Source organism: Orycteropus afer, unplaced genomic scaffold, assembly GCF_000298275.1.
Source record: "Orycteropus afer afer isolate SDZICR_OR568_19922 unplaced genomic scaffold, OryAfe1.0 scaffold00703, whole genome shotgun sequence".
NCBI classification, from domain to species: domain Eukaryota; kingdom Metazoa; phylum Chordata; class Mammalia; order Tubulidentata; family Orycteropodidae; genus Orycteropus; species Orycteropus afer.
This window is the reverse complement of record NW_006922290.1, coordinates 502,312-528,877: the sequence shown is the minus strand read 5'-3', so window position 1 is coordinate 528,877 and position 26,566 is coordinate 502,312. Positions and strand designations below refer to the sequence as shown.

At 35.2% G+C, this 26,566-nt stretch overlaps 1 protein-coding gene across 1 annotated transcript in view; it reads right to left on the bottom strand.

The window, feature by feature from the left end:
• The window catches only part of DLG1 (discs large MAGUK scaffold protein 1), a 392,072-nt gene that overhangs the window by 46,257 nt on the left and 319,249 nt on the right, over positions 1-26,566 (bottom strand). Inside the window, exons 15-18 of the mRNA XM_007957092.2 lie at positions 19,805-19,919; positions 13,382-13,558; positions 7,397-7,463; positions 3,516-3,615 (exon numbers count right to left, since the gene is read on the bottom strand). Of these exons, the coding sequence (XP_007955283.1) occupies positions 3,516-3,615; positions 7,397-7,463; positions 13,382-13,558; positions 19,805-19,919 (459 nt within the window). The remainder of the gene's footprint in view (positions 1-3,515; positions 3,616-7,396; positions 7,464-13,381; positions 13,559-19,804; positions 19,920-26,566) is intronic.

Here is a 26,566-nt window from a genome sequence, read left to right as displayed (position 1 = left end):
CGAGGAGTGGCTGGTGGGTTTGAACCGCCAGCCGTCTGGTTAGCAGGCAAGTGTCTTAGCCACTATGCTACCAGAGCTCCCCTACAATCCACTAGAAGGGCTAAAATGGGAAAAGCAAAACAGACGTGCCAAGTGTAGAGAAGGATACGTAGCAACTAGAACTCATGCTTGGGATGGGTGGTATAGGTAAACTGGTACAACTACTCTGGAAAACTATGTGGCAGTACCTATTAAACCTAAACAAACAAATACCCATAACTTAGTAAATCCGCAGCAGCAATGTATGCAAAAAACATGTTTAAGAATGTTCAAAGCAAGAGTATTCAAAATAACTCCAAATAGGAAACAAGGAAAACGTCCATCAGTAGTAAAATGAAAACAAACAAAAGAACCCAAAAAAACTGTGGTACATTCATATGTTATACTATTACAATAATGAGGAAACAAGTCACTGCTACATTCAATACTAGGGATAAATCTCAAAGTATTGAGGAAAAGAAGTTCAAAACCAACAGAATTAATCAATGTTATTCTAGGTCAGCAGAGGTCCACCTTTTGGGTGGAGGGGTATGACTGGGAGGGGGCATAAGAAGAGTTCTGAGGTGCTCGTAAGAAATGTTCTCATTACTGATCTGGATGCTGGTTACACATGTAACCACAACTTTGTGAAAATTAATTAAGCGATATACTTAGGATTCATAGAGCTGTGTACTTTTCTGCAAGAAATATTTCACTAAAAAATTTACTTATCAAAAAATTCATTACTGAAATGTCAGAAAGAAGACATTTGGACATTTAAAAAGCTTTCAATTTGATTTCTAAATTAATATTAAAATGAACATCCTGATATATAAGCTTCTGCATCTCTGATTACCTCCTCAGGATAAATCCCTTGAGGAGGAACTATTGCTGTATACTGCTGAGTGGATTCCATAGGACAGAGTAGAACTGCCCCATGGGTCTCCTGAGGAGCAGTTGGTGGGTTTGAACAGCTGATCCTTCTGTTGGCAGGTGAGCACTTAACCACTGTACCACCAGGGCTCTTTGAAAAGGAATTAGTAGGGTCAAAAGATATGCTTTTCCAAAAAGGTTTACTAATTTACACTCTGAAAAGTACTATGTTAAAAGTAGCTAATTCACAGAAGCCTCTCTATTATTGCGTTCTCTTTTATAAGAAAAGTCTTCCAAGAAGATGGAAAACTATGTGGTAGTATCATTTTGTTTACTGATCCCTAGAGATGTTAAACATTTTTAAAAAAAAAAAAAAAAAACATTTCATTTGCTTATCTTTTGAGTACTCTTGTCTTACATTTGTCTACTTTTCTAATGGATAGTTAGTCTGTTTATATTGATTTGTTAGAGGTTTATAGTATAAGGATATTATATATTTTCTTCAAGATTTTATTTTGCTTTTGATGTTTGATAACCACAGATGTTTCAAATCTGTTTAACCTTTCTTCTCACACATTCCTGATAAAATGTATCATCGTTATCTCTTCTTTCTGCTTTCCCTGAATATTATTACATCATCAATACCAAGGACTAAAACTACTCTTACATCTTATTCTTAACACAAATGAAAAAAGTCTTTTTCTGGCATCTAAGAGCTCTGTACAACTTAATCCAATACAAACCCTTAATCCTTAAAGTTGAAATAAAAGTTAAGTACCTATATATAGGTTAAAATTTCAGTATAAAATTAGCATAAACCAGGAAAAAAAATACTGTGAATTTTAATGTTTATTTCACTTAGATAACAGAAAGTCAGGATATTAGTTATACTCTTAATGATCAATATTTTAGAAATATTTAATAATCAAAATGGAAAGAACCATCTAGAAAAAAAATTTAGCTTAAAAGATGACTTCTGTAAGTCACTGTCGCCTAAAATAACTTAGTAAATTTTATTATTTCAGCCAACATTTTTGGTAAAGTTCACATCTTAGTAATCTGAAAATACCCAACTTTAAAATCTTGTCTAGTAAAATGATTTTCTGCTTCATTTATTCATCCTAACATTTATTGAATGCTTCCTCTATATCAGATTCTGGACTAAGCTTTATATGAAGATAAAATATTGGCTAGAAAATTAAACATGAACAACAAAAATAAAAACCAGAGACATCATTTTGATTAAAGGAAAAACATAGGATAATATTTCTTATAATTCTTCTCATAGCCTATAATTCCTTAAGAAAAGAGATACACATTTATTTCCCGCTAAATAGATGGCTACTGCAACTTGAAGTCTGATATTTAAGATCAATGTGTTTTCTACTTCTCCATTATAGCAAACTTACTAACACAGAATTAAAGTAATTTAACAACAACAATAACAAAGGGGGAGGGTGGACATAAAACTGCAAGGAAGCATATTTTCTATATTTTAATAACAAGGTTAGTACTATTTTATTATTGTAAAAATATATACAACACAACATTTGCCAAATTATTGTTTTTCACATGTAGATATTAAAAAAACCTTTATATTAAAAATATCTCTAGTGAAAATAACTGTCATAAAAATTACAAAAAGGAAAATGTAATTATGAGCAGAGTTTTTCATGTGACATGTGAAAAATGGAGCTTAAGAAAAACAAAAGGTGTGTATTAAAGAAATCAAAATCCCAAGCATGTTATAAACATAAAAAGACTAAAAGCAATCTAACTCTAATACCTCCTCATTACAGAAGAGCACTACCATAAATCTCAAAATGTGTCTGAAAAAATGTAGGTCTGTAGATGGAGGTTAAAAAATAACTTCGGAGTATTTTGATCACTTACTCAGGCCTTTTGATCCCATGTCGTCAGGGATCTCCTGTAGAGAGTAGTCCCCAGAGAGCAAGCAATAAAAAGATAATCAAAGAAAATAGTTGTCAGTAATGTATAAAACTGTTGCTACAGTAAGAGACAGTTCCAAGACCATTACAGGTACACATTTCTTACAGAGTATTTTCATAGATTTCTAAAAGTTTGAAATGATCCATTAACTAAATGTAATATGCTACAAGAATGAAAGGAGCTTTTTCTCTTTTTATCTTAGAGGCTGATTAGAGTAGAAAAGCAAAATGTGAGTCTATTTACTGCTATTTTAAAAGTAAATTCAGATTGTCTACATAAAATGAAAAGGTAGGATGAAATGGAGTGATTCCAGATGATCTGGTAACAAAGACTGGCAATGTAATACCTAGAAATTCTAAGTAGCTTCTCAGGTATCTGTGTCTGTCTAAAATATTCTTTGAGAGCATAAATGTTAAGTATTTCTCCTGAGAGTCCTCACATCAAAGAATTCTACTTTAAACATATAACTTAAAAGTACTATTTAAGAATTCCTTAGGTACCAGAAATAATTAAGACTGACATACAAACTAATTTATGCCTTTCAAGCAACCCTTCATTAAGACAATTAGTAACCTGTTGCAGCTCTTGAAACTGTCTCCATGGTAACAACCAACTGCAGGGCAGTAGGTCCCTCTACATTTATTTTCAGTTGACCACTGGATCCACATACTTACGGTCAGCATCACTCGTTTCCTGCTCACTCTGGTCCTTGTTCTTGTAGAAGGGAAATTTTCGGGAAAAGAGGTTCTTTTTACGCTTGTCATTGAATGACTGCTGAAGAAGAGAAGGAGGGGCAAAACAAAGGGATGTCTACTGTCTGTGTGTACAAAAGCCCAGCCTAGTAGCTCTGTGGAAGCTGACTCCTGTGACCACAGTGTGCAGTCTGTATATGAATTTTACATTAATTGCATATGAAGTGAATTTCTAATTTTTGTATGAACTTCTCCAACATTTTACAACTTAAAATATTTAAAATTTTAGAGTGTAATTTAGTTACACTAAAAAATAAGGAATAAGTGCTACTTGACAAAAAAGGCAAAAGTAGGATTAGCTATTACTATAGTACTAATCAAGCTAATGTATATTTCTACTAATCCATATTTTTCTAGAAAAATATCTAGGTACTAGGTACTCTAGAGAAAAAGTTATTTTAAATGTTATTCCAGCTGCTCAAAATTTATTTTATGCATTAGGTAGTGATCTTCAATTTCCTATGATTTGAGCAATTTTTTTTTTCCCATATGGGTGTTTGTGTGTGTGGCTCTACTGAACTAACAAAAAGGCCACCATTAAAAAAGAAAATCAAAACCATTATAAGAAAACTGTTATTGCTGAATATTTAAAAACAGCTGATCTTAATTTCTAGAAAAGAAGAAAAACAAACAAATGCTTAAAGCATGAATCAGAAAATGAAATGGAGTCATATTGTCCTGGCCAACCTGAATGCTATCACTTCTCTTTAGTGCTACTATATTTATATATTTCACATATATCTATATCCATTGACACCATGTCCTGAGTAGAGAATAAAAAGTTTGATGCCCACAGAAGCCACAAAAGCAGATTCTAAAGGTTTACATAATTGCTATGAGGAGCTGAGCAACTGATTTGATACCCTTTACTGCACACATGTTGGAAACAAGTTTTTTCCCCTTTTTGAATGTCCTAAGGAGCTCTGGTAGTACAGTGGTTAAGCAATTGGCTGTCGGATCAAAAACCACTGGCCACTCCATGGGAGCAAGGTGAGGTAGTCTGCTTCCATAAAGATTACAACCTTGGAAGCCCCATGGGGCAGTTATACTTTGTCCTATGAGTCAGAATCAACTTGATGTCAATGGGATTTTTTTTATTTTGAATGTCCTATTTGTGTGTTCACAGATTTAAGAGCATGTAGCAAAAAGAAGGATGAGGCTATAAAAGAGGAACAGCTTCTTTTCTAATTTCTCTGTTACAGGCATTCATGTTTTGAAAGAAATTGCCTCATCTGCCAGTAACACTGGGAATTATTATTACTATTCTCTCTGAAAGAGGGAACAATACAAAAGATAGAAATTCTGTTCTGATTTTTTTTTTTTTAAGTTTATTCATATCATAAGATGTTACTACTACTTTGAAGCATACTGATACCACACAGTATGTTTTGGGCATGCCCATATTTTCAAGCATGTGATCCCTGCTGATTAAGGTGCTGCACTAGAATAAAGACATTTGTAGCTCAAATTCAATGACCTGAATTTATTTTGGTAACGATCTTTACAGAAAACAAAGTTAAACCTATTTTTACTTTTCCACATCAATAATTCAGGATTAATAAGCTCATAATTCATTAGCCAAGCAGATTGCCTTAATTTCAGTCTTAAATTTTCAAGATAAACTAGATAAACAAGAACTTGAAGCAGAAGTTAAACATTCAGCTGATCAGGAAAAAATACTGTGGAGAAATCTAGACTTATGACTATTTTATAAACTGTCAAGTAGCATTGTATAAAAATCTTTGCCTAAATCTAAATTTTAGAAGTACAAAGAGAAGAAAATCTAAGTTTCATTAGAGAAAAATTTATAATAATCTATTTTAGGAAAGAACTGAATCTCTTCATTCATGATGATCACTGGGTTTTTAATTAGTGATAAATTTCATAGTATCTGATAAAACTGATGATTTATTTGGTAAGAAATTATTTACCCCACCTACTGCATATACAGTGGTCAGAGTCAGTTTCACAGCAAACAACCAAAAGAAACATGAAGTTTAAAATGTTTTGAGTCTTGATATCTTTGAAGTTAGCCAAAATGAGATATCATAAAGATATAATATAGGACAGATAGAAAGAATTGCTTGTTAGTTAAGAAATGTATTAATTGTATTACATTTAACACCATCCAGGTGAAGAATTTATTAAAAGTGAAAAAAGCACAAGCAAACAAGACAAAAATGAAAAACACAAAACTGAAGAGACATGCTACCTCCAGAATCTCTAAGCTAAAAAAAACACAACAAAAAATCAACGCCCCACCAAATGTACAGTTACTTCTCATCACAATGGTATATTGCAAGACAGACACTAGAGTGTAATAAATATACCAATAAATTATCACAAAGTCATGATACAAATATTAAATATAAAAATACATAACTTTCCTATGTAGTATTTCAAAGTAGGCAAGTAAATGTCAAAAAGTAATGAGAAACTGAAATATTGTAAGTTGTAGTAGAAGTCCACAAACCACCGTGTAAGGAAAAGAGAAGGAGAACTTAGAATGGGAAATGGTGTTTCAGAAAGAAATGCAGTCCTGTATCAATGGCAAGCGTATTTTTACCCCACTAGGTATCATGCATACTTCTGGTGTTGTATTAGAACACAGTAACTGTGTATAAAGTTGGTTACATTCAACAAACAAGACTAATATTTAAATACTTCGTTAATTCAGTTAACTTCTTAAGTATTAAGAAAAGTTGTAACATGCAACCTTCTTTTCAATTCATTGATAGTGATATTTTACTAAATTATTTTTTAAGACATACATAAAACAAGCACAAAAAACACTGTACATATTCCAAATCCTAAGCATTTACTCAGGATTTTTCCTCCTATAAAAATTTCTATTTTAAATACTGCTTCAGAGCGTACTATATAGTTTCAGATTTTCTAAAAGCGACAGTTAATTTTAAAGGAATTTATCATTCCTAAAATAACTGAATGCATCATACAAATGCCTTATTGAAATTTCATTTATTTGATCAAGGATTGTATTTTTATCTTCTAGATTCTAAGGCTTTAAGTTTGAATATTTAATGATATCAGAAATGTACAGAGTATATATATATATATATTTTTTTTTTTTTGCTAACTTTCAATACTCATTTGAAATAGGATTAAAGGACTTATAATGAAAAAAGTAGCCCCAAAACAAGAGCCATTAGAGTGAATAGCATTTCAGCACAATATGTATTCAGGTCTTCATATATGAAAGAATTTTGATATATTTCTTGACCATTAACATAGTTGTTCCTCTCAACCGTTGCATTCCCTCTTCCGCTCAAGATTAAAATTCATATTGATTCAAAGATTTAAAATATAGATTAATAACAAATTTTATCAGGAGTAAAGAGGGGCTAGAACAAGAAAATTTTCATGAGTTCATTTGCAATAACTTGTAAACTTATGTTATGAAGTAGATAATAACATTTTTTGGCTTATTTTCCCAGAAGATTCATCATTAAATTAGCTATCATGATTAATAACTGGTAACACAAATTTCTAACTGAAGATTTGAATAAAGGCTGAATTCGTTTCATTTGTAAACATAACGGCCAAAAAGTATGTAGCTAAGAATATATCAACTGACAGTTTTGATAATTTGGGAAGATATATGAAATGGAGATTTAGATTAATAAATGCTTAACTGAATGTCTATTACTGTGAAGCACCACAGCAAAAGCTTTTTATAATTTATGAAAATCCTCATTTTAATAATATAGCTCAACTAAGAATTATGAAAAGGCCTATAGTGCCCAACAATTAATTTCTGGAAATAAGAGTTTTCATATACTCACCCCTTTCTCTCTTGTTTTAGAATTGAATTTCACTGTTTTTAACCGGGCTCGTTCTTTCTTCTCAACCCTGGGAAAGTACAGAATGTAACTTCTTTTAAGTATATCAAACGTATCTAGGGGTCTTACTGGAAATCACTAGAACTCATACCTTCATATGGGGCATTTCTGTATTCTGATACCTTCAGGAACCAAGGAGGTTTGGACCCCAAAATTAACTAGAATTTTTAAAAACTGAAATACAGGGTTCATTTTATTTGCTTTTTGAATTTTGGACATATTCTATTGGCACTTGCTGACCTAGCCCATAACGGCTAGGAACAGAGAGACAGAGAGAGAGAGAGAGGGAGGGAGGCAGGGCTGGGTGGCCTGAAATGCAGGAAGTTGTGTGGACTCCTCAGTCCATCACTGATAGCCACTGACCTAGGGCACAGGGTACTATGGATGAGCTGCCCAGAACTTGACTGAATGAAGAGAAAGATGTTTGACATCACAAACTCATGTGTTGTTGTTATATGCCATTGAGTTGGACCTGACTCATAGCAACCCCTCCTTGGGGAAGACTGAATGAATGAAGAGAAAGATGTCTGACATCACAAACTGATGTAGACTGATGCAATCTGATGGCTTGCTCTGGACTGGATGCTACTTAAGGACACTTCCACTCAAAGTTCCAACCAGAATAGAAGATTCTTCATATCAAGGCACCCAAGGGCTTGTCTCCTCAAAATACTGGTTTGACAGGGATAGGAGCTCTGGTGGCATAGTGCCTAAGGCATGAGACTGCTAACTAGAAGGCTGGCAGTTTTTCAAACCCACCTACCACTCCTCAGAAGGAAGGCTGGGCAATCCATTTCCGTAGTGATACTGCCTTGGAAACCCAAGGAGGGGTGGTCACTATAAGATCCGACTTGACAGCAGAGTGAGTGTGTGATCTAAAACAAGGTGAGGGGGGAAGAGGAGGGAGAGATAAAGGCATGAAGTAGCTGGCTTACAGCTTTTGTGGATGTACTTATGCTCAAAATAAGTAGGACAAGGGATGATCCCCACTGAATAGATTTCTATTTTCCAGATAGGTCTGGGAAGACAGGGTTGGGGAAGATGATGATAGGATTATATGATTCAGTTGTGAGTGTTGACTATTAACAGGGTTAATCATAATTATAAAAACTATAATTGTAGAAGCTTTAAGTGTGAAAGAGTAGACTAAGGGGGGGCACTGCTGGACAGTGGTTGAACCTAAAGTCCCTTAAAGTTTTGGCTATGCTGATACTTCATGAAGCTCAGAGTATGGAAATAACCTTCTCTCAGTTAAATTTTATCAGAGGTTGGAGAGGGAGAAGATGACCTGAATGGATGATACCTGAGTAACCTCACCCTGAGGACATTCTATGTACTGAAGGAAGAAAGTTTTAATGACTGTTTTGAACTGGTAAAATGATTGGGAAGGAAAATTAATCCTTCAAGTATGAAAGGGCCAATGGCTAGAAGAGCCAGGAGGTGGCTTGTGGTACACTGATTTACTTGATATGGCCCTTCTAGCCACAGTCTCTGTGACTCCTACCAAATGACTGGGCGAAATGATGCAAACGAAGTGCTTGTGGCCCACCGAGGGGATTGGATAGCTTGTTAATAATACAAATAAGGTTCATGATACCTTTGTGGGGGTGGGACCATGTAAATAAGGTATATGGAACCCTAATGAGGAGACTGCTTAGTAAAGTGGAGGGTAAAAAGGGGAATGCCTTCAATGAGATGGACGACACAGTGGCTGCAATGATGGGCTCAGGTATATCAAGGATTGTGAAGCTGGTGTGGGACCAGGTAGGTTCAACATGAGCCATCCCCCAGAGGTGGACAGAAGGGACCACTACCACCAAGAAGAGACAGGAGGAGAACACGTCCTTTGGATTTGGGAACCCTGTGCTGAGAATCTCCTGACCCCGGGGGGGGGGGGGAGAGAGATATGTAACACCAGATTTAGCAAGAGATGGCAAGAAGCAGCAGCAGAGGGGCAGCAGAATCAGGAGACTGATGTGAGACAGTACAGTGGACTTTCTGGCTCAAAGAGTAAGAAAACAGTGCTTTCAAGCAGCAGACTTGCTGGAGAAGGAGGGTGCCTCCAGAACTTTTTGGTGGAGCTAAGGAGATTTGTAACACTTGCTGCAGCAGGGCAGAGGACAAGCCCAGCAAGGTGCCTGAGGGCCAAGGAGAAGTATGGCTGGGAAGAAGCTGTCTTGACTAAGTAAGTGCATCCTGAATCCTGATCCTGAATTGTAATCTGTTCTTTCCCTAATAAACCTACAGAGTATGGTCTGTGAGTTCTCTGTGGCCACTGCAACTATTTATCATACCCAGTAGAGAGGTAGAAAGTGCCATAAGAGAGATGGTTGGTTTCAGAACTGGTAAAAAGGTTGGAGGGTGGAAGGAAGTATGCTTGACCTCTGTCTCATAGGTATCAACTTTGGGTTGCTGATCTTGATTCTTCTTCCCCCTGGTGAAGTCAAGATCATAATTTGTATCCGTTTTACTGAGCTTCTCAAAATCTCTGCTGAATGCAGGATCTGGTGCACAGTTTGTTAGTAGGATGCCATCTTAACTGTCTCACCCAACCAGTGACATTAGAATGGGAGGTCTGGCATCACCCTCACCACACCATTCTGACAGCTATCTTAAGATTCTGGCACATTAATTATTTTAGCATAAAGTAGAAAAACCTGCTAAAAAAGTCTATAAATAAATATATTTTATTTTTTCTTTATTATCTAGCTATATGGTACTACGGTACAACAGACCATTAGCATTCATGGATTTAAAAGTTGTCAACCATTGGATTTAAAAGTTGTTTCAGTGGCTGATTTTCAGAAGTATAACACCTCAGGTCATTTTTCTACAAATCTCAGTACTACTTTAACAATCCTACTATTCTTCAATTTCTATAAATAAGTATACAAATTATATATATATATATGTATGTATATATATGTGTGTCTGTGTATATATATATATATATATATATATGAATACACACGTCTGTATACCAGAAACCAAACCCATGGCCATTGAGTTGATTCTGACTCATAGTGACCCTATAGGACAGAGTAGAACTGCCTCAGAGGGTTTCCAAGGCTGTAAATCTTTACAGAAGCAACAGTCACATCTTTCTTTCTCCTGCAGAATGTCTGGTAGGTTTGAACCACCGATCTTTTGGTTAGCAGTTGAACACATTAACCACTGTGCCACCAGGGCTCATACATATCTATAAATAGATACACATTTTGGTATAATTAGGCTCCAACAACATAAATCCACTCATTACCAAGAAAAGAACAAGTTTATTACATCATAAGCTTCACCTGAAACAAATTAACTAGCTATACCAAACTAGTAACTCATAAATAATTTTTGCTGGATATCTTAAAATTTAAAAGAACTTTTAGCCAATGATTAGGATGAATCAGATATGATAAATATGCTATACTGGGGAATTATGAACTGACATTTTAATATTTTTCCCACAAAAGCAGAGATACACAACAGCATTTCATAGATCTTAGAGGTGTGTATACCAAGTGGGGATCATTCTTTTCAAACACAGCCTGCATTAACCATTTTTGCCACTAGATGGTAAGTATGCACCAATGTATCACTAAAATAAAAGAAAAAGGAAAGACCAGTGGAATACACTGATATATCTAAATTAAGGAAAAAGTGATGTGACATGTACTTCAGATACTGCTAAAAAAACAATGTATTTACTTACAATACTTCTATATGGAAGCTCTGGTGGCCTAGTGCCTACGGTATTTGACTGCTAACCAGAAGGCTGGCGGTTCAAACCCACTAGCCACTCCTGCAAAGGAAGTCTGGGCAATCTACTTCTGTAGAGATACCACCTCAGAAACTCAGGGAGGGGTCGTTGTGAGTCAGGATTGACTCGATGGCAGTGAGTTTGGCTTTTTCTGGGTCTATTTGTTAAAGCCTAAAATAGGCAATTCACACAATCAAAACTCAGAAATTCAGGTTCTGTCACCATCCAATGAGGAGCTCTAATGGTACACTGGGTAAGGCATTTGGCTGTTAACCAAGGCCAACAGTTCAAATCCACTAGCTGCTCTGCAGGAGGACGATGAGGCAATCTACTTCCGTAAAGATTTATAGCCTTGGAAACCCAATGGGGGTTGCTATGAGTCAGAATCAACTTGATGGCAGTGGGTTTTCTGGTTTTGCTATCACCACCTAGAAGCCACAATAATGGAGTCAAACGTACCAATGTATCATGAAGTAACTGCAGGACAAAGCTACACTTCATTTTGTTATACACAGGTTCTCATGAGTCAGAGCTGATTCAATGGCAACTAACAGCATTATCACCACCTATGTGCACAAACTACAGACACTTTCAGTTGTTTTTCTCAATGTGATAAATACATGGCATAACAAAAAACAAACCTGTTGTCATCAAGTCGATTCCAACTCATATGCCCCTATAGGACAGATTATAACTGCCTCATAGAGTTTTAAGGCTGTAATCTTCATGGATACAGACTGCCACATCTCTCTCCTGTGGAGCAGCTGATGTGTGTGAACTGCCAACCTTGTGGTTAGCAGCCAACCACTTTAACCACTATGTCACTAGGGCTCCTACCATATGGCACACAGTGACTTAAAATGTGTTTTCAGCAACTTTGTTGTTGTTGCTGTACAGCTGATTTGACTCAAGATGATCCCACAGGTACACAGAACTGCTCCATAGGGTTTTCAAAACGTTTTTGAAACAGATCTGTCTTTCAAGGCGCCTTTGGGTGGGTTTGAACTGCCAACCTTTCAGCTAGTAGTTGAGTGCTTCACTATTTGTGCCACCCAGTGACTCCTTGCTTACTTCCTGCAGTGAATTGCTTGATGTGGCCCTTCTAGCCATTGTCCTCCATTCTGTGATGTTTTGTAAATCCCATTATCCATGCCTGTTTGGGGTGGTGTGGTAGTTAAGGTCAGGTATCAACTTGGCTGGGCAGCTGGTAGTAGTCATTCCCTATATAATGACTGGCAATCATCTCTGTGATGGATTTAGGTTATTGCTGTTGGGGCAAGACAGGTGGAATGTACCTTGAGTCCTGCCTTGCTGGAGGGTATAATTCCAATCACCACCCTTAGCTTCCCTGAGGGTATACCTCTCCTCTTGCTCCGGCTTTGTGTCTTGGAACATCCTCATCTCACTCCTGGATTTGGGACAGCAGCCATCATCTGATCTGCTGATCGAGGTTCATCAAACCCCGACAGTTGGGAGGATCCGCCAGACCTACTCACGGACCCGGGACTCACAAGCCTGCCAGCCTCCACCACTACTACGTGAGACGAACCCTTGGGTGTCTGTGAGTTCTGTGAGGTGCTACAGAACCCTAAGACTGGGGAAATTACTGGGAGGAGGAGGAGGAGTTAATGTCTGAAATGATGGAGTCATACGGTAGTTTGGACATTTGGGACATCTTTAACCTCCGCCTCATGGGGACCAGCCTCATGCTGATCTTTTTAAGAGAAATTGTTCAAGCCCTCCTTTTAGCAAATCTCAAACCAAACCAAAGTCACTGCCATTGAGTGAATCGAATTCTGACTCACAACAATGCTCACTAGGTTTCTAAGGCTATAAATCTTTAGGGAAGCACTGCCTCATTTTTCTTCTGTGGAGTGACTGATGGATTTGAACCACCGACCTTTTGGTTAGCAGCCAAATGCCTTAACCGCTACACCACCAGAGCTCCTTTTTTAGTAACTAGTAGGAGCCTTACAGAAATTTCTGTTGTGGGAGATATTTTCCAGTTATATAATTGGTTACAATACAATATGAATAAAATTATATGGTTGGGAAAGACAATAAGGAAAACCAATCATAAAATCATCACTGTTGTACAAGGAACTTAAAGAAACAGCAATTATTTGCTTATGTTGCCCAACTTTCAAATGGAAAGACTGTAAGAGACTTGTATTTACCTGCGTTTACTGGGAATTACTCCAACTTCATCACTCTCGCCATCTGATGTGACCTGCCTGGCTTGCCACCATTCATCATCAGAAGCATTAATAACATGGAGAATATCTCCAAATTTGAAGTTCAGTCCCTGACTGGGAAGTCCGCTGTCTTTAGTCTTGTCATAATCAAAAAGGGCTCTAGATTAAGAAGAAAAAATATTCATGTAATTTTCATTTTAAATTATATTAAGTAAAGATAAGATTCTGAAAATGTATATAATCTGAATATATAATTAAATGAAACACTATGGTAGGCAAAATAGTATCAAACCCAATTTTATACTGCATGTAAGAAGAGAATGAGACAAAAAACAAATAGCAAAATTAATTCCTTGCTTTCTTTCTGTATTGTAAGAGAACAGTCTAACGGTAATCTACGTCAATGCTAACATGGAGAGCAATTTAGACAGTTACTCTAAATTAATAGACAAAAAGTAAACATTAAGAGATAAATTTCTCTGTGCTGTGATTAGACACACTTGGGAAAACAAATTCCCTGGTAGATTTGACTCATTAATTGTGGATTCTAAGTCTAGATCAACATAGTGATTATTATGCCAGTTAATTATTCTTCCCATTTGTTCACAAAACTAGAGTTAAGAGAGTTTTTGGAGCTAATAACAATGATGAAAACTAACTACAGATGACTTTATCAGCTGCCATATATTTTAGAAAAAATATTAGTTTAATATAGCAATTGCTAAATGCTAAGCATATTTTAAATCTGGTAAAAAGAAAATATTGTGTTCTACCACTTAATTAATATACAACATTTAAACAAGTTAAATTTTTAAGTCCAGAGAAACTCTTTAAAGAGTATAGGAAAAGGATCTGAGTAACTGCATTTAAAATCGAATTTATTCAATCTTCTAATATGACAACTGGAAATTAAATAAATCATATTCCTTTTCATGCTCAAACTTTAAGAATCTCTCTCTTAAAGTAAAACTGAGAGGTAAACTTATTCAGTGGCTAAATGAATGAACTAGTGGTTAATGGTTTTGATCAAGTTCCTTCCAGTTCACACTAATGGTGTGAGAGAAGAAAGTTAGGGAATGTAAAGTAGGAAGGCCCACTTAAACATGTATTAAAACAAATATAACAAATTGAAAGTATTGAAACATTTTAATTTTTTAAAAAAGGAATTCTACAGCTGAAACATAAAGATAATAAAGGGAGCTCTGGTGGCGTAGTGCCTAAGGCATCTGACTGCTAACCAGACAGCCAGCAGTTCAAACCCACCAGCCATTCCTTGGAAGGAAGGTTGGGTAATCTACTTCTGTAGTGATACTGCCTTGGATATTAAAACAAATATAACAAATTGGAAGTATTGAAACATTTTAATTTTTTTAAAAAAGGAATTCTATAGCTGAAACATAAAGATAATAGAGGATATAAATTACTTCATTATTTCCAATAATAAATTCTGAATACTAAGGTATTAGCTTTGTACTGAAAAAACACAGCTAAACTCAAACAATATAAAAGTTTGATACAGTCAGTCATTTATTAAATATTATTTAAAAGTCAATGAGATAAAGATGACAAGGATGATCAAGATGGAACTAAGCAAAACATAAAATGGAAAATAAAGTACCTTAGGAGGTAGAGAAAACGTCAAAAGACATTCAGAAGAGGGGAAAAAAAATATCTCCTACATTTTTATTATCATAACTGATTTTTTTGAATAACAATACTAATAAAACTATATTGGTGAAGAATGAGCAAAAGAAATCACCCACAAACCCTACTCCCTAAATAACATTATTTAGCATTTTAGATTTATCTTTTAATATCTCCGATTAATAAAAAAAAAAGGAACCCATAGAATATATATGTGACTTATTAGTCATAAAAGCGTAAGGAACATCTGTTGATCTACTATCCAACCCAAGACTACCCACTATACCATCACTAGTAACTTATAGTCAATTGTGTATTTTCCTCCTGATTTTATCTCCCTGAGATTAAGAGTTAATCACCATTAGAAAGTAACCACATTCTGAATGTAATGTTTTTAGTTCCTTTACCTTTTTTCTGTTGCTCATATATGATGATTAAACAATATAATGTATGGCTTTATTTTAGAGCTTTATAAAAAGGTATCATACTGTGTGTAAGTATTTATAGTCTTAGATTTTTTTTCTTTCATTTTCAGATCTTAAATAAATTTACTAAAAAGAATCATAAGCCTCTAACTATGGCAGACTGCCTCCATCTCCACATTCACTAAAATGACCAAGAAATAATAATAATTTTTAAAAAAGAGAAATAAATATAAAAGAAGACAATAGGAGAAAAGAGAATTTTAATATGTTTTTAGATGACGGTAACTAAGCTTAACAGAGTGGAAGAAGCTATGATGGAGGGCCTGAAGAAAGGGATACTTACTCCACAGGCCTCTAGAATTGCTTATGAATTAGAGATCTATATTATTAAGGCAGGCAGGGATGAGTTATAGCACTGAAAAAGCAAGACGGGTGGAAATTCTTAGGTCCCTCAATTCCACAGAAGCCAGAAGTTGAGTTTCTGGAGAAAGTGAATTTGAAACGCTCTGTACTGTGGAACTTGGTGGTGGTAATGATGGTGGTGGGGAGCAATCCAGGGCTGAAAACAGCTGAATTAAAAGGAAATATCCATACTGAAAACTGAAATTGCAGGAACCTGGTTTATACTGTGGGCAGAAGAGTAAAGATTCTTCTCTAAAGATATTAATGACTCCCAAAGGTAAGAATGAACATAAGTAGGAGAGAGCAATGACAAAGCCAATTCATTCCTTGCTCTATTATCTTCTAGTTAAATCTACTAGCTTCATTTTTCATAAGAATGGAAAGACTACTAAATATTCGAAGATAAACAAACAAAAAGTAACCCAAGAAAACATGCACACTGGACAAAAGAGAAAGAGAAAGCAGAAAATGCAAGATACAGAAGAAAACTACAATTTTTATTTTCAGAGAAATATGGGAAGATATTATATATATATGAATAAAAGGAAGATGGCAAAAAAGGAACACAACAAGAATGAGCTCTTGGGAAATAAAATAGGAGAGCATTTTTACCCTTGCTGCCCTTAAAAATAGAAAGAGACAGAAGATAAAAAAATATAGATATTTCCTAGAAAACAGGTAAAAAGACAAAGATAAACACAACAAGGGAAAAGAAAGAATACTAGATATCCAATACCTGACTAATAAAATTCCACAAAGAGAACACAGAGGAACAAAAGGATCAACAAATACAAGAAAACACTCAGAACAGATAAACAGGAGTCTGTAGAGTAGGAGCTCACTGAGTGCTCAGCACAGTTCATGGTGGGAGGGGGACCCCACATACCAAGCACATTATTGGGAAATTTCATAAGGAGAACACCTATTGAGAAACAGAAATCATAAAGGCATCAGATTTCTCAAAAACTCTTTAGAAAATAGAGGATAATGGAGTAACATTCCAAAGTCTGAGGAAAAATATTTTCACTTAAATTCTATAATGTATCCAGCCAAATTCTCAACCAAGTAGAAGGCAGAATAAAGTTACTTTCAGATATGCTAAGATTCAGAAAGTACCTTCTATGTGTCCTTTTCTGAGGAATTTACTGGAGGATGTGCTCTAGTAAAATGAAAGTAAACTGAGAAAGAAGAAAATGTGACAGGTAGGAAATAGACTCTGATATGATTAACAGTCAAAGGGAACAGGGTAACAGCAAAAGAAATATCCATGTGAGAATCATACAACCAGCTTACAAAGCAACCAGTCCAGACTGGAGTAGAAAGATGGAAAAAATCTGAACTGATTATCTGGTATAACAGACATATTTGTGATCATGGTTCATCATGTAAAAAACTCTAGAGAAGCAACTGGAAGATAAAGAAAGATACCAGTAGTGAGTACATGGAAAATTAAGCAAATGAAAATGTGAGATAATCATTTAGTCTAGGGAAAAGTAAAGTGTGGCAGAAGAAAGGACGCATGGTCGTGGGGTACAAGACTGAATAATGACTGTTATTACAAATTCACATGATTGTAAATATTATTAATTTTATTTAAAAAACTGTAATAGGGCCAAATTTGAGGGACTGCAAAAGAGAATGAATGACTTGGTAAGGGAAAGAAAAATTCTTCCCTACCACGGCAGTAAAATAACCAAAGGTAGTAAACTAGGAAAAAAACAGTATACGTGTTATTATTTAGAAATCTGGAGATAAAGGTATTGTTTCTGTAGAATAAAATTGAGGGTTGCTGGAAGGTGAGTTATTTTTCATTGTAAGCCTTTTGATAAGATAATGACTTTTAAAAACAGAGTACTACTTCTCTAAACATAAAAATTAGCAACAAAAAGTGAAATTGACTCATCAACTGTACCCAAAACAAGTATAACCTGATATGCTTTGATTTTATACCTTTGTAACACTTTAACAAATTATAAATAAAAGGAACATCTGCTAAATATATTAAAATTAGAAAATATAGATAAGCAAAAAGAAAAAAAGGAAAGCATAAATAAAAATCTCTACTTTTTCCTTTTTTTTGTGGATGTGTGCACACAAAACATTTTAAATAGCTTTATAACAGAAGAATTTAATAAGTATTGCAGAAATTGGTGGAGGGAGAGTAAATTAAGACACATTTAGGACTGTCATATATGGTAGAATAGAAGGATGAAAGGCACAGGAACTGAACAAGAAAAGAAAATGAGAAAAATTTCCTTTTATTATGCATCGCAGAAAAAATTGAGACATGTTATATCACATGTAAACCAGAAGACAGTACATGGTTGTGTGTATAAATATATACCCACACACATCTAAACATGTATATATAGGATCTACAGTGTAGTAAATTACTTTGTGTGGCTTTTCTACCCATAAGTCTTTGTAAACTCCAAGGTGGGATTTGCTATGAGCAACTGAGGAGCTCCTGATTGCTGAAGGTGTCCACCTGGAGTATTTCTGTTGGGAGTGGCACAAAACAATGTTCTGGGAGGTGCCCACTCTCTCTCAGGTGCTTAGAGTTCTGATGCTATGATTGGCTAGTTTGACCACCCTGCCGGGCTCAAAAGGAGGCCTCCTAGAGGCAGAACTCTCTCTGACTGCTGGTGGAGGAAGACGTGCTGCTGAAAGAGAATGGGCTCCTGAGACACACGTTGCTGGGAAAGAGATGCAAGAGACACGCATTGCTGAGTGAGATACCGAGGGAACAGCACTGCTGAGAAAGAGACTGTGAGAGACTGTTGGCTGAGGGACGGTGGACTGGCAGAGAGACTGAGCATTTTTTCCTGAACCTGAATTGTAGCCTGTGGTGCTTCCCTAATAAACCCCATAATCTGTGAGCTCTGTGTGGCCACTGCAGCGAATTATCGAACCCAGGAGAGAGGTGGTGGGTGCTTTGGGAGGAACGGTTGGTGAAAGGGCTGGAGGGAGGCAGCATGTGTGGCCTGGCAGGAATAGGCCTTGGGTTACTGCTGGTAATCCTGTCTTCCTCTTGTGGGTTTAGAGGAGGTCAGAACATGTGGCCTCCTTGTTGTTTTTGCAGGATCCATGTCTGTTTTATATAGCATACAATATCTCTTACTGTTAGGTATAGGCTCTCTAACAGTTATCAGGAGGAATGAAAGAATTAAGAAAGAAAAGTAGACATTACTGATAGTGATCAACTAAAATTAAAATAATAAAATGCTCAGTGGAAGTTCTACTTAAAAAAAAGTATGTAGAATACAAACAAATGGGACTTCTGTTTTAAGTCTTATTAACCAATAAAATGAAAATGAATAGTTTATATACTACCAATATCTACATCATATTATGAGGTCCATGTTGTCACATCAACCTCCATCATAGATAACATGCTTAACTTTTCTCAAGTGTTTAAAATATTTATGTAAAAATTTCCTCAATATGCATTGCTTATTAAGGATATTCACAACTTAAACTATCATTTACGTAAGTTCTCTTAGCTATTATAGAATCTGCAATCGTAATTAAATGTTATATAAATAGAGATTTTATTATAAAAGGATACAGCTAAATATGTGCTGGATGAAATGACATATCAAGCTTGTAATAATGCAGTAAAATACCAATCTAAAATAATGTTTTGGCCCACATTTATTTAGTATTTTTTTAATTTTATCATCATTATTTGAGGAGTTATATACCTTTCATTAGTAAAATTATATATAGTATATATATATGTAGTGTGTATATATATATACACATATATATATAGTAAGTCTCAAAGACATACTGTAAGCAAATAAATTATAAAGAAAAACATTTCCTTGATTTGCAATATATTTTTCTATAGTAACAGTAATTCATAGTGAAAAACTAGAATTTGCATGCATAAATAATTAAGGATTACCATATCAGAATTAAAAGAATTTACCTGACATAGAGGGATCGCTTCTGGCTAGTTCGAAGAGAACCTGACCCTGAACTGATGCTACTATTCATCATCTGCTCCCGTAAATCATGTATCTTAGCTTCGAAACGACTGTATTCTGATGGAAAGGAAAAAATAAATTTACATTTTATAAGTACTCTCAAAAAATAAGTTACATGAAGTATTAACTATGTAAACTGTCTTGATTGAATGTGGTCAGAATCTCAAAATAGTAATCTGCTAAGATTTTATACAATATAAAAATTTTACAAATTATTAATAAAGTTGCAAACATCCCATAAATTAGAACTGGCTCAGTTAAGAGTTCTCCATGAGTTATTTTAAAGTTCCTAACACTTTTAATCAATTAAAAGACAATTTCCACACTTCAGATAGCAGCAATAATCTTATTGCTATCTAACCGTAATTCTAATCCTTCCTGGTTTTTGTATTTTATACTAAATGCTTTGATTCCCTTGAGAATCAGTTAATTTTACATTCTACATATAGAACTCATACATAGTCAATAATTAGGGGCAAAATTGATTAATGAAATTAAATTTACTTTAACTCATTTTATAATGAATGAACTCTCAAAATGTCAAAGTATTGAAGGTACAAAAACAACCTTAAGTAACATGAAATTTTTATTTAAAATATTTTTTCTACAAAAACAAGTATAATTTTCATGAGTACCATTTTTATCTACATCATATATTCTTGTTATATGCCAAATAAACTCTACCAAATCCATTAATGAAAAAACTTTAAGCACTTTAAAACTATTTCAACTACATGGTTATACATACACCCACTCCTCACTTATCAACAAGGTCAGGTTCCAAAGACCAGGTCATAATGAGAACAATGGCGTTACATGAAAATGGAGGATGCCCACATCAGATCACAAAATGGAGGATGCTACACCTTTTCATAACTGCCAAACCACTGAGAATCATGGCCCAGCCACATAATCTTAACCATCACAGCCAATGTTACCCTCTTCCCTTGTATCTCAGCATTTGTTACTCCAAGACGTATGTTGTCAATGTACAAAACAGCCAGACAGTAGATTTTGTTACTATTGTTGTAAATGTGAAATGTTGGATAACCAGATAGCTGGTAAGTGAGGAATAGGTATGCTTAACTTTGCATAGGATATAAATAAACAGATTATTTAGAGACAATTAGGTCAGATCTTATCTGATTTTCTTATAAAGCCAGTCTTTTGGTAATAGCAAACAACTTGTCTGGAAGTCTGTATAGTTTAATACAGAGTAAGCACAATTACTGTTGAGTTTGTCTTCCTTTCACCATCATCATCAATTTTCTTCTATGGATACTAAAATTAATTGAAGCAACAATTCACCAAAAACTTTAAATACATTTAAAGTAATTTAATAGGATTAGAACACTGCACAGTGACTTACTTGTTTTACCCTAATATTACACTGACAACAGTTTTAGATTAACAATACCAACATTATCACCATGCTATGATTACTAAGGGCAGTTCATTTTTATCCCTTGTTCTTTATATCATTTGAATACAGCCCACCAGGGACTTTACTGTGTTTTAAAGTCATTTGGAATAGTTCCCCCTGGGTGGAATGCTGCGAAATGGATACACGCCTAGATTCATTTATTCCCTTTTCAATTTCAATTTTTTTTTTAAAGTTTTCACAATTAGGTAAAATATTCATAGAGTTTCAAAGTCAGATCTATAAAACAAAGACATTAAAAAGGATGTCAAGCTTCCATCCCTCTGTCCCATCTTTTCCCCCTTTGGCCCTTACATGTAAACATTTAAAGAAAGGTTTATTTTTCCAATTTTAAATAACATAAGCAGCAACACATATGCAAACATATTTTTATATATTTATTCTATAGTATTTAGATACAATACATAGTTATGTACATACAATTATGTATGTGTACACATACACACACACACTTCCCTCTTTCGTAGATAAAAAGGAACATGTTTCTCCATTTTGCTTTTTCACTTAATAGTAAATATATTCTGGTAACCACTTACATAGTAGTATATACAGATATTCCTCATTCTTTTTCTTATAGCTACACAGTGTTTTTATTTTTAACCTTTATCTTTGTTTAGGTTTGTCTCATATATTCACTCCACAAAATGAGATTCTGCTTTACTAATGAAGCTAAAAATTACTTTCTTTTATCAGTTTAAGGTGAGTTAACTTTTGATATGATTGAGTTTGTTTGATCTCAGTTCTAGATATACTGTTTTATGTGTATTCAAGCCTTTTATATAAATAGCCTATGGCACATTACATTTTCCAAAGATGTTTGCAATCCACATGCTGTTCTACAATGAGACCTTGTTATTTCTGCATCAAGAAGAAGTAGAGTCTAACTCCCTTCTCCTTGAATCTGAGTGGTCTAATTGTAACCAAGCAATGGAATATGGTGGAAGTTTCTGCCTGGTTCTTTTGGGATGCTTGTTTTGGGGGATGCCAGAACCATGTACGAAGTCCAAATACCCTACAACCACCATGTTGCAAAAGTCACATGATATAGATCACTGAACTCAGACTTCAAGTCAGTACCACCAAAGCATAAGAAAAGGTGCATGAAGCCATCTTGGATCCTCCAAAACTTTCTGTCCACCAAATGAGTCCCATTAAATGACCTCAGCTGATGTCACAAGGAATACACAAATCACCTACACAACAAATCTTGCCTAAAATCCTAGCTTATAAAATCCATAAAATGGTTATTGTTTTAGTCCACTAAGCTTTGGGGTAGTTTGTTGTGAAGCAACAGAAAATGGAACATAGTCTTACTGTGTGCTCTATTTTATTTGTTCTTTTAAGTATATATATTTTAATTTAGGGAGGTTTATTCTTTCATTCTAATAGTAACCTTTTGTTTGGGTTTTGTCTTCTATTCCCTACTATGAACAATCTCCCCAGCATCTGATTTGAAATAATATCCCTCTATATCCAGTTAATAAGGAGTTCTGGCGGCATAGTGTCTAAGGCATCTGACTACTAACCAGAAGGTTGGCAGTTCAAACCCACCAGCCACTCCTCAGAAGGAAGACTGGGTAATTTACTTCCATAAATATTTACCACCTTGGAAGCAGAAAGGAGGTCACCATGAATCAGAATCGACTCAATGACAGTGAGTTTGTTTGTTTTTTATATCCAGTTAATAAATATAAACAATCAGCAAGCTTCTTTTCATATTACCATTAAATTCTCTCCCCATTTCTTTACCAAAATTGTAAGAACATAGTCATTTCATATAATACACTCAATTTCTCATAACGATCTTCATTAACACTAACACCATTCTTTATGTCAATCTTTCTCTCATCACAGTTAAAATGTCTGACATTTGTTCTTTCCCCTCAAGAAATGTTTATAGGAACAACATTACACTAATCCTTTGTTGATAAATATAACTGCAGCCTTTATATGTGAAAGTCTGTTTGATTCAGTTTCTTCTTTGGGTATGCTGACTCCATTGTCTCTAATAAAACACTGTTGATGAAATTCAGATGACAATCTGATTTTCTTTCTTTTAGAAGACTTTTTTTTGGGGGTGGTGGGGTGGTGAAGGGCTGGAGGTCCAAAGAATTTTTTCTTTTTCTTTAAATATGAACAATTTTATTAGACTATTTCCCAGGTATATGGAATGCATTTCAATATGTAGTTTGAAACAACAAGAACAACAACAACAAAAAACTTTTAAAAATTCTTGTTTATATGTCTTTAGTATTTACGCCGTGCCACTGCTTCTGTTTTCTTTGTAGAAAACGCCTTCATATGCGTGTTTGCAATTCTTTGGCAACTTTTTTTTTTATCAGTTACTTTTAAATCTCAGTAATTCTTATGTCCTTAATACTTTTAAAGATGGAAGGAATCACAAACTGTTTTTCCTGAACCATCAGAATGTAATATGCTACCATGATGTCTCATCACTCCACAATACTTCAGTGTGTATTTCCTAAAAATAAAGATATTTTCCTATGAAATCACAAAAGCATCACAATCAGAAAAGTAACGTTAATGGGACTTCTAGTAAGATGGCAGAATAGGCAGACAAGCTACAAAGATCCTCTTCAACGGAGAAAAGAGAAACCAATTGACAGAGACACAGAAGATAATCCTGCAGCCCTGAGGAAAGGAAGTATACAGAAGTGCATAAGGCACCAACTAGTGGAAAAACCTGAATAAAAACAGTGAGCATGGAGATGGCTGGAGCAGTGGACTGTAAGCTACTCTGATGGGACCAACAGCCTGAATATTTCCAAGTGGTGTTGGGACCTGAGAACTGACGTAAAGATCAGCCCTGGTTGCCAAGGGCTGCAGGGATGACTGTGGTTATGGACTATGATTAGGAAGGGAAACAGTAAGGGGGGAGACAACCTGAGCTGTGGACATTCAACTGTCCGGAGGGTGCAGCCATCTGGATATTTAAAGTGACCGAGGGTGCAGCCATTTTCAATGTTTACGAGTGGTGGCCATTTTAGATTTTAAAGTGACAGTAGTCTCATTCAGATTCCAGGGACCTAAGAATAGGCTCCATTTGCCAAGGATGGCAATACAAGAGGTTGACAATGGGAAAGGAGACAGGTGGTGAGTGTATAAGTGCTGTACACTAGCGCGAATGGAGGAGCACAACAAGCGCCCTGCTTACATAGGTAACATACAAACAAACAAAGAAAATGAAAATCGTGGGCAAATCACTCCAACATACAATCACCAATTAAATATAAACACAAATACATAACAATGCTCTGGAAACAACAGAGCATCACCATCCACATAAAGAAGCAAGATAAAGTATGAGAAACAAGGGATCAGGATACAGACCCAAAACACATTCCTGAGGAAGACACATTATTGGAACTCCCTGATAAGGAGTTCAAAAGAATTACATTGAGGTATCTTAAACGAACTGAGAGACAGATCAAGGAAAACACTAACAAAATTGAGGAAAACACAGAGAAAACCCTAGAACAATTTTGAAAGACAGTACAAGAACAAAATGACAAAATAAATAAAAAATTAGAAACGATACAAAATCTAAAGATAGAAATCCAGAAGATGAATACTAAATTTTCAGAAAGAGATAACGCAGTGAACAGGCAAAGGATGGAATTTAATCAATGGAAGACAACAGAAATAGTCAGATTGAAGGCAAATACCTCAATACTTCTTTGGAAAGGGATCAACCAGAAAAAAGATCAAAACAAAATGAAGAGAGTCTGATGTGAGATACCATCAAAAAGAATAACCTACATATGTGTCATTGTAATTCCAGACCAGGAAGAGAAAAGTTGAAAAATGTTGAAGATTTGTTGGAAGAAAATTTTCCTGGTATGATGAAAGATGAGAATATATCCATTCAAGAAGTCCAACTAACCCCAAACAGGACAGACCCCGAAAGAAAATCACCAAGATATACCATCATCAGACTCACCAAAACCAAAGACAAAGAAAGAATCCTGAAAGCAGTATAGGAAAAACAAAAAGTTACCCTACAAGGGGCAACCAATAAGACTAAGCTCGGATTTCTTGGCAGAAACTATGCAGGTGAGAAGACAATGGGATAGTATACATAAAACCCTGAAAGAAAACAATTTCCAACCAAGAAATTACATATGCAGCAAAACTGTCCCTCAAATGTGATGGTGAAATTAGGACATTCCCAGATAAGCAGAAATTAAGGGAATTTGTTAAAACCAGACCAAGCTTATAAGAGATGCTAAAGGGAGTTGGACAGAGACCAACAACAGCAAACAACAACTGACCATTAACATGCATGATGACATAACCCAGAAACCAACCCAGTTACAGAAGTATCCAAAGTAAATAAGCCTACAAGATTGTAAACAGGGAACTAGAGACATCGATTGACAAATGAGGACAACTACAAACCTTTTAAAAAGAGGGAAAAAATTATGTATTACATAATTTCTAAATGGTAGGGAAGTCAAGACAACTACAAGATAGAATGGACTGTTCTAAACTTGGGAAGAAAATTATAAATCACAGGTAACCTCCAAGAAAAATAATAAATAAATAAATCTTCATATCAAAATAGGACCAGCACAATAGTTATCAAATACTAAAACAGCAGCAATGAAGGAAGTGATAATATGATTCATCAACAAAATGAACTCAGCATAGAAAATTATATGGAACAAAGAAATCAACACCATGGAAAAACACATAACAATGACAGCAACAAATTCCTACTTGTTGATAATTACATTATCTGACAAAGGACTTATATTTAAAATTTATAGAAAACTCCAACACCTCAACAACCAAAAGATTAACAATCCAATTGAAAAATGGACAGAAGACACTTCACAAAAGATGATATTCAGGCAGCCAGCAAATACATGAAGAAATGCTCACGATCATTAGCCATCAGAGAGATGCAAGTCAAAACGACAATGAGATACCACCTCACCCCAGCACTAATGGCAAAGTTCAACAAAACAGAAAATAACAAATGCTGGCAAGGTTGTGGAGAGATTGGGACTCTCATGCACTGCTGGTGGGACTGTAAAATGACACCACCACTGTGTAAAACAGTATGGGGATTCCTTAAAAAGCTGGAATTAGAAATACCATTTGATGCAACAATCCCATTACTAGATATATATCCTAAAGAATGTATGAGTTGTGGTGCTGGCGAAGAATGCTGAAAGTACCGTGGACTGCTAAAAGAACTAACAGATCTGTCCTGGAGGAAGTGCAGCCAGAATGCTCC